The 11,960-nt window shown below is 46.0% G+C and overlaps 1 protein-coding gene across 1 annotated transcript; it reads left to right on the forward strand.

Annotated features, from left to right (window-relative positions):
- Positions 1 to 10,023: 10,023 nt before the first annotated feature.
- On the forward strand, positions 10,024 to 10,950 carry LOC149119758 (uncharacterized). Its single transcript, XM_089324138.1, has 2 exons — positions 10,024 to 10,391; positions 10,581 to 10,950. Exons 1-2 carry the CDS (start codon positions 10,259 to 10,261, stop codon positions 10,877 to 10,879), a joined length of 432 nt encoding a protein of 143 aa, XP_089180264.1. The 5' UTR covers positions 10,024 to 10,258; the 3' UTR covers positions 10,880 to 10,950.
- The last annotated feature ends 1,010 nt before the right edge of the window (positions 10,951 to 11,960 follow it).

The following is an 11,960-nucleotide window of genomic DNA, read 5'->3' on the forward strand; positions in this document are numbered from 1 at the left end:
CACATGAATTAGTAGAAGAATGCTGATCCTCTTCTTTATTTCTTTCTTTATTTATTTTTTTACAAAAAAAGTGGGATAAGAGAATGAGTTAAATTTGAGACAGGTGAATTTGGTCAGGTTGTTGGAGGTTTTCAAAATTTTTTTATTTATTTATTTGACAGAGTTACAGACAGTGAAAGAGAGAGAGACAGAGAGAAAGGTCTTCCTTCCATTGGTTCACTCCCCAAATGGCCGCAACGGCCGGAGCTACGCTGATCTGAAGCCAGGAGCCACGTGCCTCCTCCTGGTCTCCCATGCGGGTGCAGGGGCCCAAGCACTTGGGCCATCCTTCACTGCCCTCCCAGGCCACAGCAGAGAGCCGGACTGGAAGAGGAGCAACCAGGACTAGAACCCGGTGGCCATATGGGATGCTGGCACTGCAGGCCAAGAATTAACCTAGTGCGCCACTGCACCGGCCCCAAGGTTGGAGGTTTTAGTTTTAACAGCTTAACAACCAGAAAAGAACTGGAGAAAGAGATTCTAAAGTCCTTTACTTAGAGTTCAAAGTTGAAACCCAGAGAATATACAGGATATCAGGAGCAGAAAAGCAAGCATCAAACTAGGCCCAGGTAGAGAGCTATATTTAGAGAGTGGGAAAGAAAGGGGGGCAGAGATTGCAATTTCCAGTCTTTACCAATGTCTGTAACCTTGGGGCTTGATTTGCAGTGGGGTGACTTTAGTCCACAATAATGGATTATATGCCGCATGAAGAATTACACGAGAGTGATATTGGAATGTGGCCCCTTAAAGTTCCCCAGAAGTCCCATCTGGGGTGCCACATGTGCTATCGAAATTCAGGGTGCCATACAATATCACCATTTGCTTATTAGTAAGTCCCCAATATTAATAAACCTGAGTGGGTTCTTGCCTAATATTTAGAGAAGAATTCTAAATACTGGCATAAATGAATAAGGCAGCATGGTACATTTTAAGCTTTTATTTAGTGCGAAAGATCCACAAGAGAGTGAGAGCTTTATCTAAGAGAGAGGGGTAAATCTGGGTTCATACCAAGCACCAGGAGCCAGCCACGTGGAAGAGCATCTAGGCCAGGAAGCCTAGGGTGGGTAGCCCCAAGGCTATGCACCCTGAGGCACCAGGCTACAGCCAGCACCCTCTTGGCAAGAGGCCAGGGCGAGGGAGGGAGGAAAAAGGGCCGGGCACACCCAGTTCCAGGCTTCTAATCCACTCTCAAAGGGGAGCGGCTAATTAACCCGATTGGCTGGTGGGCACTCAGGTGTGGCCAGGTAGAGGCATGAGGTCACACAGGGGCATGGTGAAGGCGTGGTCTTCCAGCTCACAAACCTGATCAGTTTTAACCTGTATGCCTGCCTACTTCAAGAGGAGTTGGTATGCTTCAAATACAAAGAAGAGAAAATGGAAAGGCTAGTTGCCTGGTTGGATCAGTTAATACTGTGCATATGTGTTAAAATATCATACTGTACTCCATAAAAATGTACCAATGTTACATGCTAATTAAAAATCTCAAAGAATAAAGGGGGGAAATAACAGTGGTATCTCATGGGAGGAGGAGTGGAGTCGTCTACCTTGGCTTCCTATTGCAGTGCTGAGCACCACAAGTTGGACTGCAGGGCAGATCGGAAAGAGACCGGGCGGAGAGGAAGAATAAACTGAAGATCTCACTGAATATTTTGGGGTTCAGATTTTGTCACAAAGCTCGAGGCAGGAAATGTGGACGGGAAACTCAAGCTTTCCTGACCTTAATTTCCTCATCTGCTACATGAGGATTCTTTTTCTTAAAACTCAGTTATAGTTTAAACATCTTAAAATCCACTATTTTGAACGATATGATTCAGTGCCAATAGTGATGGAACACAGCCATTTTCCGTCATTGCCCAAAGGAGATAAACTTTGGAAGGCATTTCTTGCCCTAGAATCTCAGTTGGGTCTCACACTCTTTTGTCTCCATACCCCACACCCCCCAGCCACCTGAAAGACCAGTTCCAGGAATTCTCCTCTGCCTGCTGGCCCCTACGCCACCCCCATCCCTAGCCCTCCTAAAATATAAGAAGGCCCAGCCCCTGGGGGTGGAGGCCTTCTGCCACGTGTTCCATAATGGGCACAAGGGCAGTTGGTCACCCACCTGTACGGATTTATTTTCTCTGAATAAACTCGATCTGGCTGTAAATTCGTGCACGGCCTCCTTTCTATTCTGCGCCTCTTTTCCTAACATTTTGGTGCCCTGTGTGAGGAGGCACCAATCTGCAACTCTTTCCCTAACAAATAGTATCTTCACCATTGCAGAACCATCACCAAAATAAATTTTAGAACATTCTAATCAACCCCAAAAGAAACCTGTACCCATCAACAGTCATTCCTCAGTACCCTACCCATCTCTCCCGCTACTGGCAATAGCAAACCTGCTTTCTGGCTCCATGAATTTGCTTATTCTGCCCTTTTCCTGCAAATGGAACCATACAGTATTGTGACTCTACATGTCTGCCTTTTCACTTAGCATGTTTTCAAGGTTGTAGCATGTATCAGGTAATCACTCCTTTTTATGGCTAAATAGTATCCCATTTGGTGGATACACTGCATTTTTATCTGTTTATCGATTGTTGGTTATCTATTTCCACTTTTGACTATTATGAATAGTGCTGCTGATATCAGACATGGACTCCCTAAAATTCTATAAGAATGTGGCCCCTTAAAGTTCCGCAGAAGTACTATCTGGGATGCCATGCACAGGAGAGTAAGAACTTTATTTAAGAGAGAGAGATAAATCTGGGTTCATACCAAGCACCAGCAACCAGCCACATGGAAGAGCATCTAGGCCAGGAAGCCTAGGGTGGGTGGCCTGAAGGCCACGTGCCCTGGAGGTGCAGGGCTACAGCAAGCCCCTTCCTGGCAAGAGGCCAGGGCTGAAGAGCAGGCCGGGCCACACCATGTCCCAGGCATTTAACCCACTTCCAAAGAGGAGTGGTTAATTAACCTGATTGGCTGATGGGCACCCAGGTGTGTCCAGGTAGGGGCATGAGGTCACACAGGGGCGTGGTGAAGGCATGGTCTTCCAGTTCACAAATCTAATCAGTTTTAACCTATATACCTGCCCACTTCACTGTTATAAACATTCACATGCAACTTTCAGTGTGGACATTCGTTTTTCAGTTCTCTTGGATGTATAACTAGTAGTAGACTCCCTGTGCCATCTGATAACTTTATGTTTACCTTTTTGAGGAACTATTTTCCAAAGTGGCTGCAGTATTTTACATTCCTACTCTCAATATATTAGTTTCACTTCTCCACATACTTACCAATAGTTTTTCCTAAAAGAAAATTTTATTTATTTAAAAGAGTTGCAGAAGGAGAGAGAGAGAGAGAGAGAGAGAGAGAGAGAGAGAGAGAGAGAAATTACTATGCAGTAATTGCTCATGGGATATGGAGGCTAAGAGGTTGCAGACTCAGCTGTATGCACATGGAGCCTAAAAACCAGCGGTGCAGTTCCAGTCCAAACCTGAAGGTATGAAAATGAGAGGAATCAATGGTGTCTTTTTTTAAAAAAAAATATTTATTTGAAAGGCAGATAGACAGGAGAGAGAGATTGTTTATCTCCTGGTTCACTCCCCAAATAGCTGCAACAGCCAGGGCTGGGCCAAGCAGAAAGCCAGGAGCCAGGAGCCAGGAGCCTCATCTGGGTCTCCCACATGAGTGCAGCAGCCCAAGCACTTGGGCCATCTTCCACTGCTTTCCCAGGCCACAGCAGAGAGCTGGTTCAGAAGTGGAGCAGCCGGGACTTGAACTAGTGCCCATATGGGATGCAGGCACTGCAGGCGGAGGCTTTACCCTTCTATGCCACAGCACCAGCCCCAGTGGTGCATGTCAATCTGAGTCCAAAGGCCTGAGAAACAGAGCTGGTGGGGTGGCAATGGTGTAAGTCCCAGTCCAAGTGTGGAGGCCCCCAAAACTGGATGTACTGATGTCCAAAGGAAGAAGATGAATGGTCCAGCTGAAACAGAGAGCAGAAATGTATTCTTCCTCTATCTTTTTTTTTTTTTTTGAGTCTTCAATAGATTGAATGATGCTTGCCCACATTGGTGAGGATGGCTCTTCTTCTTTTTAATATTTATTTATTTATTTGAAAGAGTTACACAGAGAGAGAAGGGGAGGCAGAGAGAGTCTTCCATCCACTGGTTCACTCTCCAATTGGCCTCAATGGCTGGATCTGCGCTGATCCGAAGCCAGCAGCCAGGAGTTTCCTCCGGGTCTCCCACGTGGGTGCAGGGGCCCAAGGACTTGGGCCATCTTCTACTGCTTTCCCAGGCCACAGCAGAGAGCCAGATCAGAAGAGGAGCAGCCAGGACTTGAACCAGTGCCCATATGGGATGCCGGCACTGCAGGCAGCAGCTTTACCTGCTTCACCACAGCGCCAGCCCAAGGATGGCTCTTCTTTACTCATTCTATTGATTAAAATGCTAATCTCCCCTGGAATCACCCTCACACATCCAGAAATAACATTTTACCAGCTATTTCGGCCTCCCTTAGCACAGACAAGAGGACATGCAAAACTGATCATCACAATATACTCGTGTGTTTCTGGACTCTCCAATTTGTTCCATGGATCTACTTATCTACCTTTATCTTTATGCTGATACCACTTTGCTTTATTAGAGCTTTGAAATAAAACAAAATAAAGCACTATTAATCCTGTAAATTTGTTCTTTTCCCATGTTGTTTTGTGTTTTCATTTGAATTTTGGAATCACATGGCCAATGACTGGGATTGTGCTGAATTAGGATTGAACTGAATCTGTCAACCGCTTTGGGAAGAGTTTGCATTTTAGCAATAGGAAGTCTTCTCACCCACAACCAGGGGCTGTGTTTCCATTTATTTAAGCCTTCTTAAATCGATCACAGCAACATTTTCTAGTTTCCAATGCGCAAGTCCTTCATATGTTCTGTTAAAATTTTCTCTATGTATGTAATATTTTAGATGTTATTATAATCTTTAAATTTCAATATCTGATTGGTCACTAGTACCATATAGAAACAGAGTTGATTTTCATATCTTAATCTTGTATTTTCAAACACAGCTAAACTCAATTAGTTTTAGTAGTGTGTCAACTGCCATCAAAGCAATTTTACTTCTTCCTTCCAAATCTGAATGGCATTTATTTATTTGTCTAACTTGCAAGTTGATTGAAAGTGGTCGAAGCAGACATTCCTATGCTGTTCCGGATACTAGGAAAAGGATTGACTCTTTCCCCATTGAGCGTGTTAAGAGCTATTGTGTGGCACAGCATGTTGAACCACCACCTGCAATGCCTGCATCCTATATTGGAGCGCTGGCTACTCCACTTGCAGATCCAGGTATCTGCTAATATGCCAGGGAAGGCAGCTGAGGATGGCCCCTGCCACCCACAGGAAAGGCCCAGATGGAGTTCCTGGATCCTGGCTTCTGCTTGGTATAGCCCTTGCTGTTGCAGCCATTTGGGGAAGGAGCCAGAGCATGGAAGTTCTAACTGCCTTTCAAGTAAAAATAAATATTATTTTTAAAGTGTGATTTTAGCTGTGGTGATTTTATACATTGCCTTTATAAGGTTAAGTAACTTTTCTACTCCTAGTTTGGTGAGTATATCATGAATAATTTGGATTTTGTCATCTATGTCTATTGAGTTGATTACTTGCTATTCTCTTTAATCAATTAATATCAGGTATTAGCACAGCACTAGACTTTTGGATATTAAACAAACCTTGTATTCTTGAGATAAATTGCAGTTGGTCATGGGGTATAACCCTTTTACATGTTACTGATTCATTATGCTAGTATATTGTTGAATATTTCTGTGCCTTTATTCATAACAGCTATCATTATTCAGTTTTATTTTTCTGTGATGTGCTTGGTTTTGGTTCCAGGGTAATATTAATTTCAAAGAATAAGATTGGAAGGGCTCCCGCCTCTTCTGTGTTTTGAGTTATTTCTTAAGCATTGGTATAACACTAGTGAAGCCAGCTGGACTTAAAATTTTCTTTTGGGGGCCCAGCACTAAGGCGTAGCGGGTAAAGCTGCACCTGCAGTGCCGACATACCATATGGGTGCCGGTTCTTGTCCTGGCTGCTCCACTTCCGATCCAGCTCTCTGCTATGGCCTGGGAAAGCAGTAGAAGATGGCCCAAGTCCTTGGGTCCCTGCACCCGCGTAGCAGACCTGGAAGAAGCTCCTGGCTCCTGGCTTCAGATCAGCGCAGTTCCAGCCGTTGCAGCCATCTGTGGAGTGAACCAGCGGATGGAAGACCTCTCTCTCTGCCTCCCCTTCTCTCTCTGTGTAACTCTGACTTTCAAATAAATGAATAAATCATTTTAAAAAATTTCTTTTGGGGGAAATTTTTATAAACAAGTTCAATTTCATTAATTGTTGTAGGGTTATTTGGATTATGTATTTCTTAAATGAGTTTTACTAGTTTATGTATTTCAGGGATTTGTCCATTTTATGTAAGTTGCTCAGTTTATTGGCATACACTGTGCATACTATTTTCTTATCATTTTGTTGTCTGTAGCATCTGCAGTGATGTCACCTTCATCATTTCATTTTTTAAAAAATGTTTAAAGATATATTTTAATTATTTGAAAGACAGAGTTACAGAGAGAGGCAGAGGCAGAGAAAGAGAGGTTTTCCATCCACTGGTTCACTCCCCAAATGACTGCAATGGCCAGAGCTGTGCTGATCTGAAGCCAGGGGCCAGGAGCTTCTTATAGCTCTCCCACGCAGGTGCAGGGGCCCAAGGAGTTGGGCCATCTTCTACTGCTTTCCCAGGCTATAGCAGAGAGCTGGATCAGAAATGGAGCAGGCGGGACTTGAACTGGCACCCACAGAGGATTCTGGTGCTGAAGGCTCGGGCTTTACCAGCTACACCATAGCACCAGCCTCATTCTTCATTTCTGATATTAGTTATTGGTGTATTTCTCCATTTTTCTCATCAATCCGTCTAGAGGTTCTCCAATTTAACTGTTGCTCCTAAAACAGCCCCTTTCTGTTTTCCTCTACTTTTTTCTACTTCATTGATACTGTTTGAGATTCGTTTCCCTTATTCTACTTTCTTTCCATTTAATATGCTCTTATTTTCCCAGGTTTTGAGGGAGAAGCTAAGGTTTTTGGTTTCAGACATTTCTTCTTTTCGAATATAGGCATTTAATGGAAAGCCAAGACACCGTGGAAAGCCAAGACACCATGGCAAAAAAAAAAAAATGACCTAAATGAAAGATCTCTGTGAGTGAGATCTCGGTGAGGTAGCTTTCTGTGAAGGGAGGAGAGAACTTCCACTTTGATCATGGCCTTGTCTAAATAAGGTCGGAGTTTGTGAACTTAGGAGGCTTCCATAGCCTTGGCAGCTCATGACAAGAGCCTCGGGTGATTACTGAAGTCATAAATAAGAGTGTCAAGTGTTAAATCAACAACAGGAGTCACTGTGCATTTACTCCCCATGTAGGATCTCTGTCCTTAATGTGTTGTACTATGAGAATTAACGGTAAAACTACTATACTTTGTGTGTCTGTGTGGGTACAAACTGTTGAAATCTTTACTTAGTATATACTAAGTTGATCTTCTGTATATAAAGATAATTGAAAATGAATCTTGATTTGAATGAGATGGGAGAGGGAGTGGGAGAGGGGAGAGCTTGGGGGTGGGAGGGTGGTTATGGGGGGATAAAGCTGCTATAATCCAAAAGTTGTACTTTTGAAATTTATATTTATTAAATAAAAGTTTTCTGTTAAAAAACAAATATAGGCATTTAATAATATAAATATCCATATAAGGACTGCTTTGGTGGTATCACATTAATTTCATTTTGTTGTGTTTTCATTTTCATCACTTTTTTTTTGACAGGCAGAGTGGTCAGTGGGAGAAAGAGACAGAGAAAAAGGTCTTCCTTTGCCATTGGTTCACCCTCCAATGGCCGCTGTGGCCAGCGCACCACGCTGATCCGAAGCCAGGAGCCAGGTGCTTCTCCTGGTCTCCCATGGGGTGCAGGGCCCAAGCACTTGGGCCATCCTCCACTGCACTCCCGGGCCACAGCAGAGAGCTGGCCTGGAAGAGGGGCAACCGGGACAGAATCCGGTGCCCTGACCGGGACTAGAACCCGGTGTGTTGGTGCTGCAGGTGGAGGATTAGCCTATTGAGCCGCGGCACCGGCCCATTTTCATCACATTTAAAATATAATTTTATTGTGATTTTCCTTTACTCCATAAGTTATTTAGGAGTATATTACTTAGTTTTTAAGAATTCAAGAATTTTCCAGGCATATTTCATTGCTGGTTTTAAATGTAATTACATCGTTGTCAGAGAACAACCTGTACATGACTTGATTCTTCCGAAACATTGGAAGACTTTATTTATGACTCAGGATATTAACTACCTCGATAATATCCCATGTGCTCTTGAAAATATACGAATTCTGAGGTTATTATAAATGTCAATTAGGTCCAATTAGGTTCACACTTTCTTTTTTTTAAAGAGATAAATTGGCTCATAATGTCTTTTTTTAAAATTTATTTATTTGAAAGTCAGAGTTACACAGAGAATGAAAGAGCGAGAGAGAGAGGTCTTACATCTGTTGGTTTGCTCTCCAATTGGCTGCAACGGCTGGAGCTGTGCCAATCCGAAGCCAGGAGCCAGGAGCTTCCTCCAGGTCTCCCATGTGGGTGCAGGGACCCAAGGACATGGGCCATCTTCAACTGCTTTCCCAAGCCACAGTAGAGAGCTGGATTGGAAGTGGAGCAGGCAGGACTCAAACCTCATCCATAGAAGATGCTGGCACTGCAGGCAGGGGCTTTAGCTGCTACACCACAGCGCCACCCTACTCGTACTTTCTATATCTCTGCTGACTCCTTGATTTTTCACTTGTTGAGAGAAGGGTATTGAAATTTCTGACCATGATGACTTGGCTTTCAGTTTTTGTTTCATGTGGTTTTTAGTTCTGCTATTTGGGACACAAAAGTATAGGATTTCTGGATTATTGATGGACAACTTTATTATTAAGTTGTCTTTGGTACTAGTCTTTCCTCTGAAATCTGTTTTCTAAGATGTTAATGGAGCCACACTGTCTTGTGCTTTGCTACAATCCCTTTCCTCTAGGACAAAGACTCAAATGATACCTCTCTACTTGAGAGGTAAGTGGAATGAAATTGGCCATCATGTGTCTCCTCCAAGAAACTTGAGGCTTATTACACTTGTTCATAAAGAAAATCTTTGTCAGAGTTTCTCCTGTAAGGTAGGGTCTATTTCTCTAGAAGGCCTGTGGTGAAGGGAGAGAGGGAGGATCCTAAGAGTGTCCACAGAAAATAAGGTAAGAGGAGCGTCTGGTGGATGAGGGTACGTGTTCAGAAGAGCTTCCCCACAAGGCCCACATGTCTCTTTCTAAGCCAATCTCTTTGTTGGGTGCGTTCATCAGTGTAAGATTATGGTCTTCTGCATGCAGACACCTGACACAGCTCGCGGCATGTATATGTCTGCCTCATCCTCCCTACACTGTTAAACCCAAGCCTGTGTACCACACCTACAGAGATGCTCAGGCCGCCCATGTCTGAAACAAGAGTAGAATACTAAGAAGAGCAAGTGTGTTCCCTGAAGACCTGACAGCTGAAGGCAATGATTTCAGACTGGGAAACAGAGAAGTGACGGGAGCTATGTGGGCAATAGGAAAAGGAGGTGGGATGGAAAATAGCTTTGGTGGGAGCTAAGCCGTGAATGATCTTCAGGTATATAGAAGAATTCGTAGGAGGGAAGTGGATGATTCCCAATTCCACATCGACTTAACTATGCCTGATTAGTCTGAAAGTGTTTCACACAAGGCATGCCAGAGCTGGCGTGTAGTAGAAGGTGAGCGAGAACAGAATGAACCACTGAATGGGGTGACAACCATGAAGATGGAGGAAACACCCTCTCCCTTGCCACGTGTTCCACCACCAGAACTGAGCATGGAGTCGTGAGGAGGGGCCATGTCAGCACGGGAAAGCTCTTGAGCGGTGCCAACCACATTCCCCCTTCCGCACCCAGAATTTGTTGGCTCCCTCAGCCTCATCTCATCCCCCCACGGGCATGTGCAGGTGCTGCATTGTGATGTCGAAGCCGCTCCCGGTCAGGTTTGGATGACTGGAGAATGACCGGATGACCCAACAAAGGCCAAGGGTGTGGCCCAGCGCCACGCTGGCAAGAGTATAAATAGGGGGGCACTGGGGGCCTGGAGTAGACCACTGGGCAGAGCTGCGATGGAGAAGACAAGCCGGCAGCGAGCTGCAAGATCCAATGGGAGCAGAACGAGGAAAGTCTCCTCGACCCAGGCCCGGCGGCCCTCGACCCAGGCCCGGCGGCCCTCGACCCAGGCCCGGCGGCAACGCCAAGGTGAGCCGACCCACACGAGCTCCTCCTCGTCTTCCGCTTGGCTCCTCCCTCCCGAGACTCGTACCCTGCCCTGGTCTCTCTCCAACCTCCACTCATCCCGAACCCTTCCCGGAAGTCCCTGTCCCCATGCCTCCTCCTCCTGTGTTCCCAAACCAAAGCCCTTCTCTGACCTCCCCGCTCTCCTTGCAGAACGCAGAGGCCGAGCAGGTGTGCGTGTTCGAGGGAGAAAGACCGTCAGCCCCAAGCGCAGCCCCAGGCGCAGCTCTCCGAAGAAACCCAGGAAAGCCAAAGGGCTCAAACCCATCATGGTTTATTACTGTCTGAACAAGAAAGCCCATCAGAACGTGCCAGTCCGCTGCCAAAGTAGCCCGGATGGTCCCAGCACCTCCAGTGTGGCCCAGACCGCCTTAAGCGCCACACCGAGCCAGGGGGCTCTGGGATCATCCGAAAAGATACCAGTGGTCCCGGCAGAGGGAAATGGCCAGTGAACAGATGTTGGGTTTAGCCCGAACATCGTGAACTCATTGTGATGATTAAAATAAATGAGCCTCTGGTGAAATGTGTGTGCGTGTGTGTGTACATGTGCGTACCGGAGGGTGGGAGGCAGGAGGGGAGAGGGGTGTGTGGGAAGGCAGAGGTGTGTCGTGCAGGGCTGAAGGCCGGCCGCACAGGTGCACAGCCAGCCAGTCACGGGTGGGGGGAAGGCCTGGTTTGCACTGAGCCCTGAACCCAACTTTCCTCCTCAACACTATCTCCCCACTAGTGTTGAAAAATGTCTGATGCTTCTCACGTGTTTGCAGGTGGTGGGGACAAGGTAGCACCATCAGAGTGTAGCTGGCCAGAACTGGGATGTGGTAAGGTTTGTGGGATGACAGCGCCATCCCTCTGTGAACTCAGAGAAAAACATCACCTCTGGACCACTTACCTCACAATGGTGAGTGTTACATCCTGCCCTGTGCTGTAAGCAACTTAAGACACCAAAACACTCACCCACTGCAAGTTGAGGAACATCAAGGACTAACACAATGCTATTGGGAGGCTACAGACCCAAAACTGATTAGGTCTTCCTCCCTCCCTCCATCCCTCCATCCCTCCCTCCTTCCCTCCTTCCTCCCTCCCTCCCTTTTCTTTTCCATTTATTTATTTACTTGAGTGGCAGAGTTACAGAGAGAGAGACAGAGAGCGAGGTCTTCCATCCACTAGCTCACTACCCAAATGATCGCAATGGCTGGGGCTGTGCCAGGCCAAAACTAGGAGCCCGGAGCTTCTTCCAGCTCTGTCACATGGGTGCAGGGGCCCAAACACTTGGACCATCTTCCACTGCTTTCCCAGGCGCATTAGCAGGGAGCTGGATTGGAAGTGGAGTATCCAGGACTCTAACTGACACCCATATGGGATGCCAGTGCCACAGGCAGAGACTTAAGCTACTAAGCCACAGTGGAGGCCCCTAGGCCACTTTCTTGGTAAAATTTGGGATTGGGTCTGCGCTGTGGCATAGCAGGTTAAGCCACAGCCTATGGTACCAGCATCCATATAGATATCAGTTCATGTCCAAGCTGCTCCGCTTCT

The sequence above is a fragment of the Oryctolagus cuniculus genome, chromosome X, assembly GCF_051225735.1.
Source record: "Oryctolagus cuniculus isolate XC-2025 breed Fujian yellow rabbit chromosome X, ASM5122573v1, whole genome shotgun sequence".
In the NCBI taxonomy this organism is placed as follows: domain Eukaryota; kingdom Metazoa; phylum Chordata; class Mammalia; order Lagomorpha; family Leporidae; genus Oryctolagus; species Oryctolagus cuniculus.

Excerpts from the sequence above, each read along its gene's own strand:
- LOC149119758 (XM_089324138.1), top strand. The coding sequence starts at position 10,259 with ATGGAGAAGACAAGCCGGCAGCGAGCTGCAAGATCCAATGGGAGCAGA. Across the intron at positions 10,392-10,580 it reads GGCCCGGCGGCAACGCCAAG|AACGCAGAGGCCGAGCAGGT; the intron begins GTGAGCCGACCC and ends CTCTCCTTGCAG.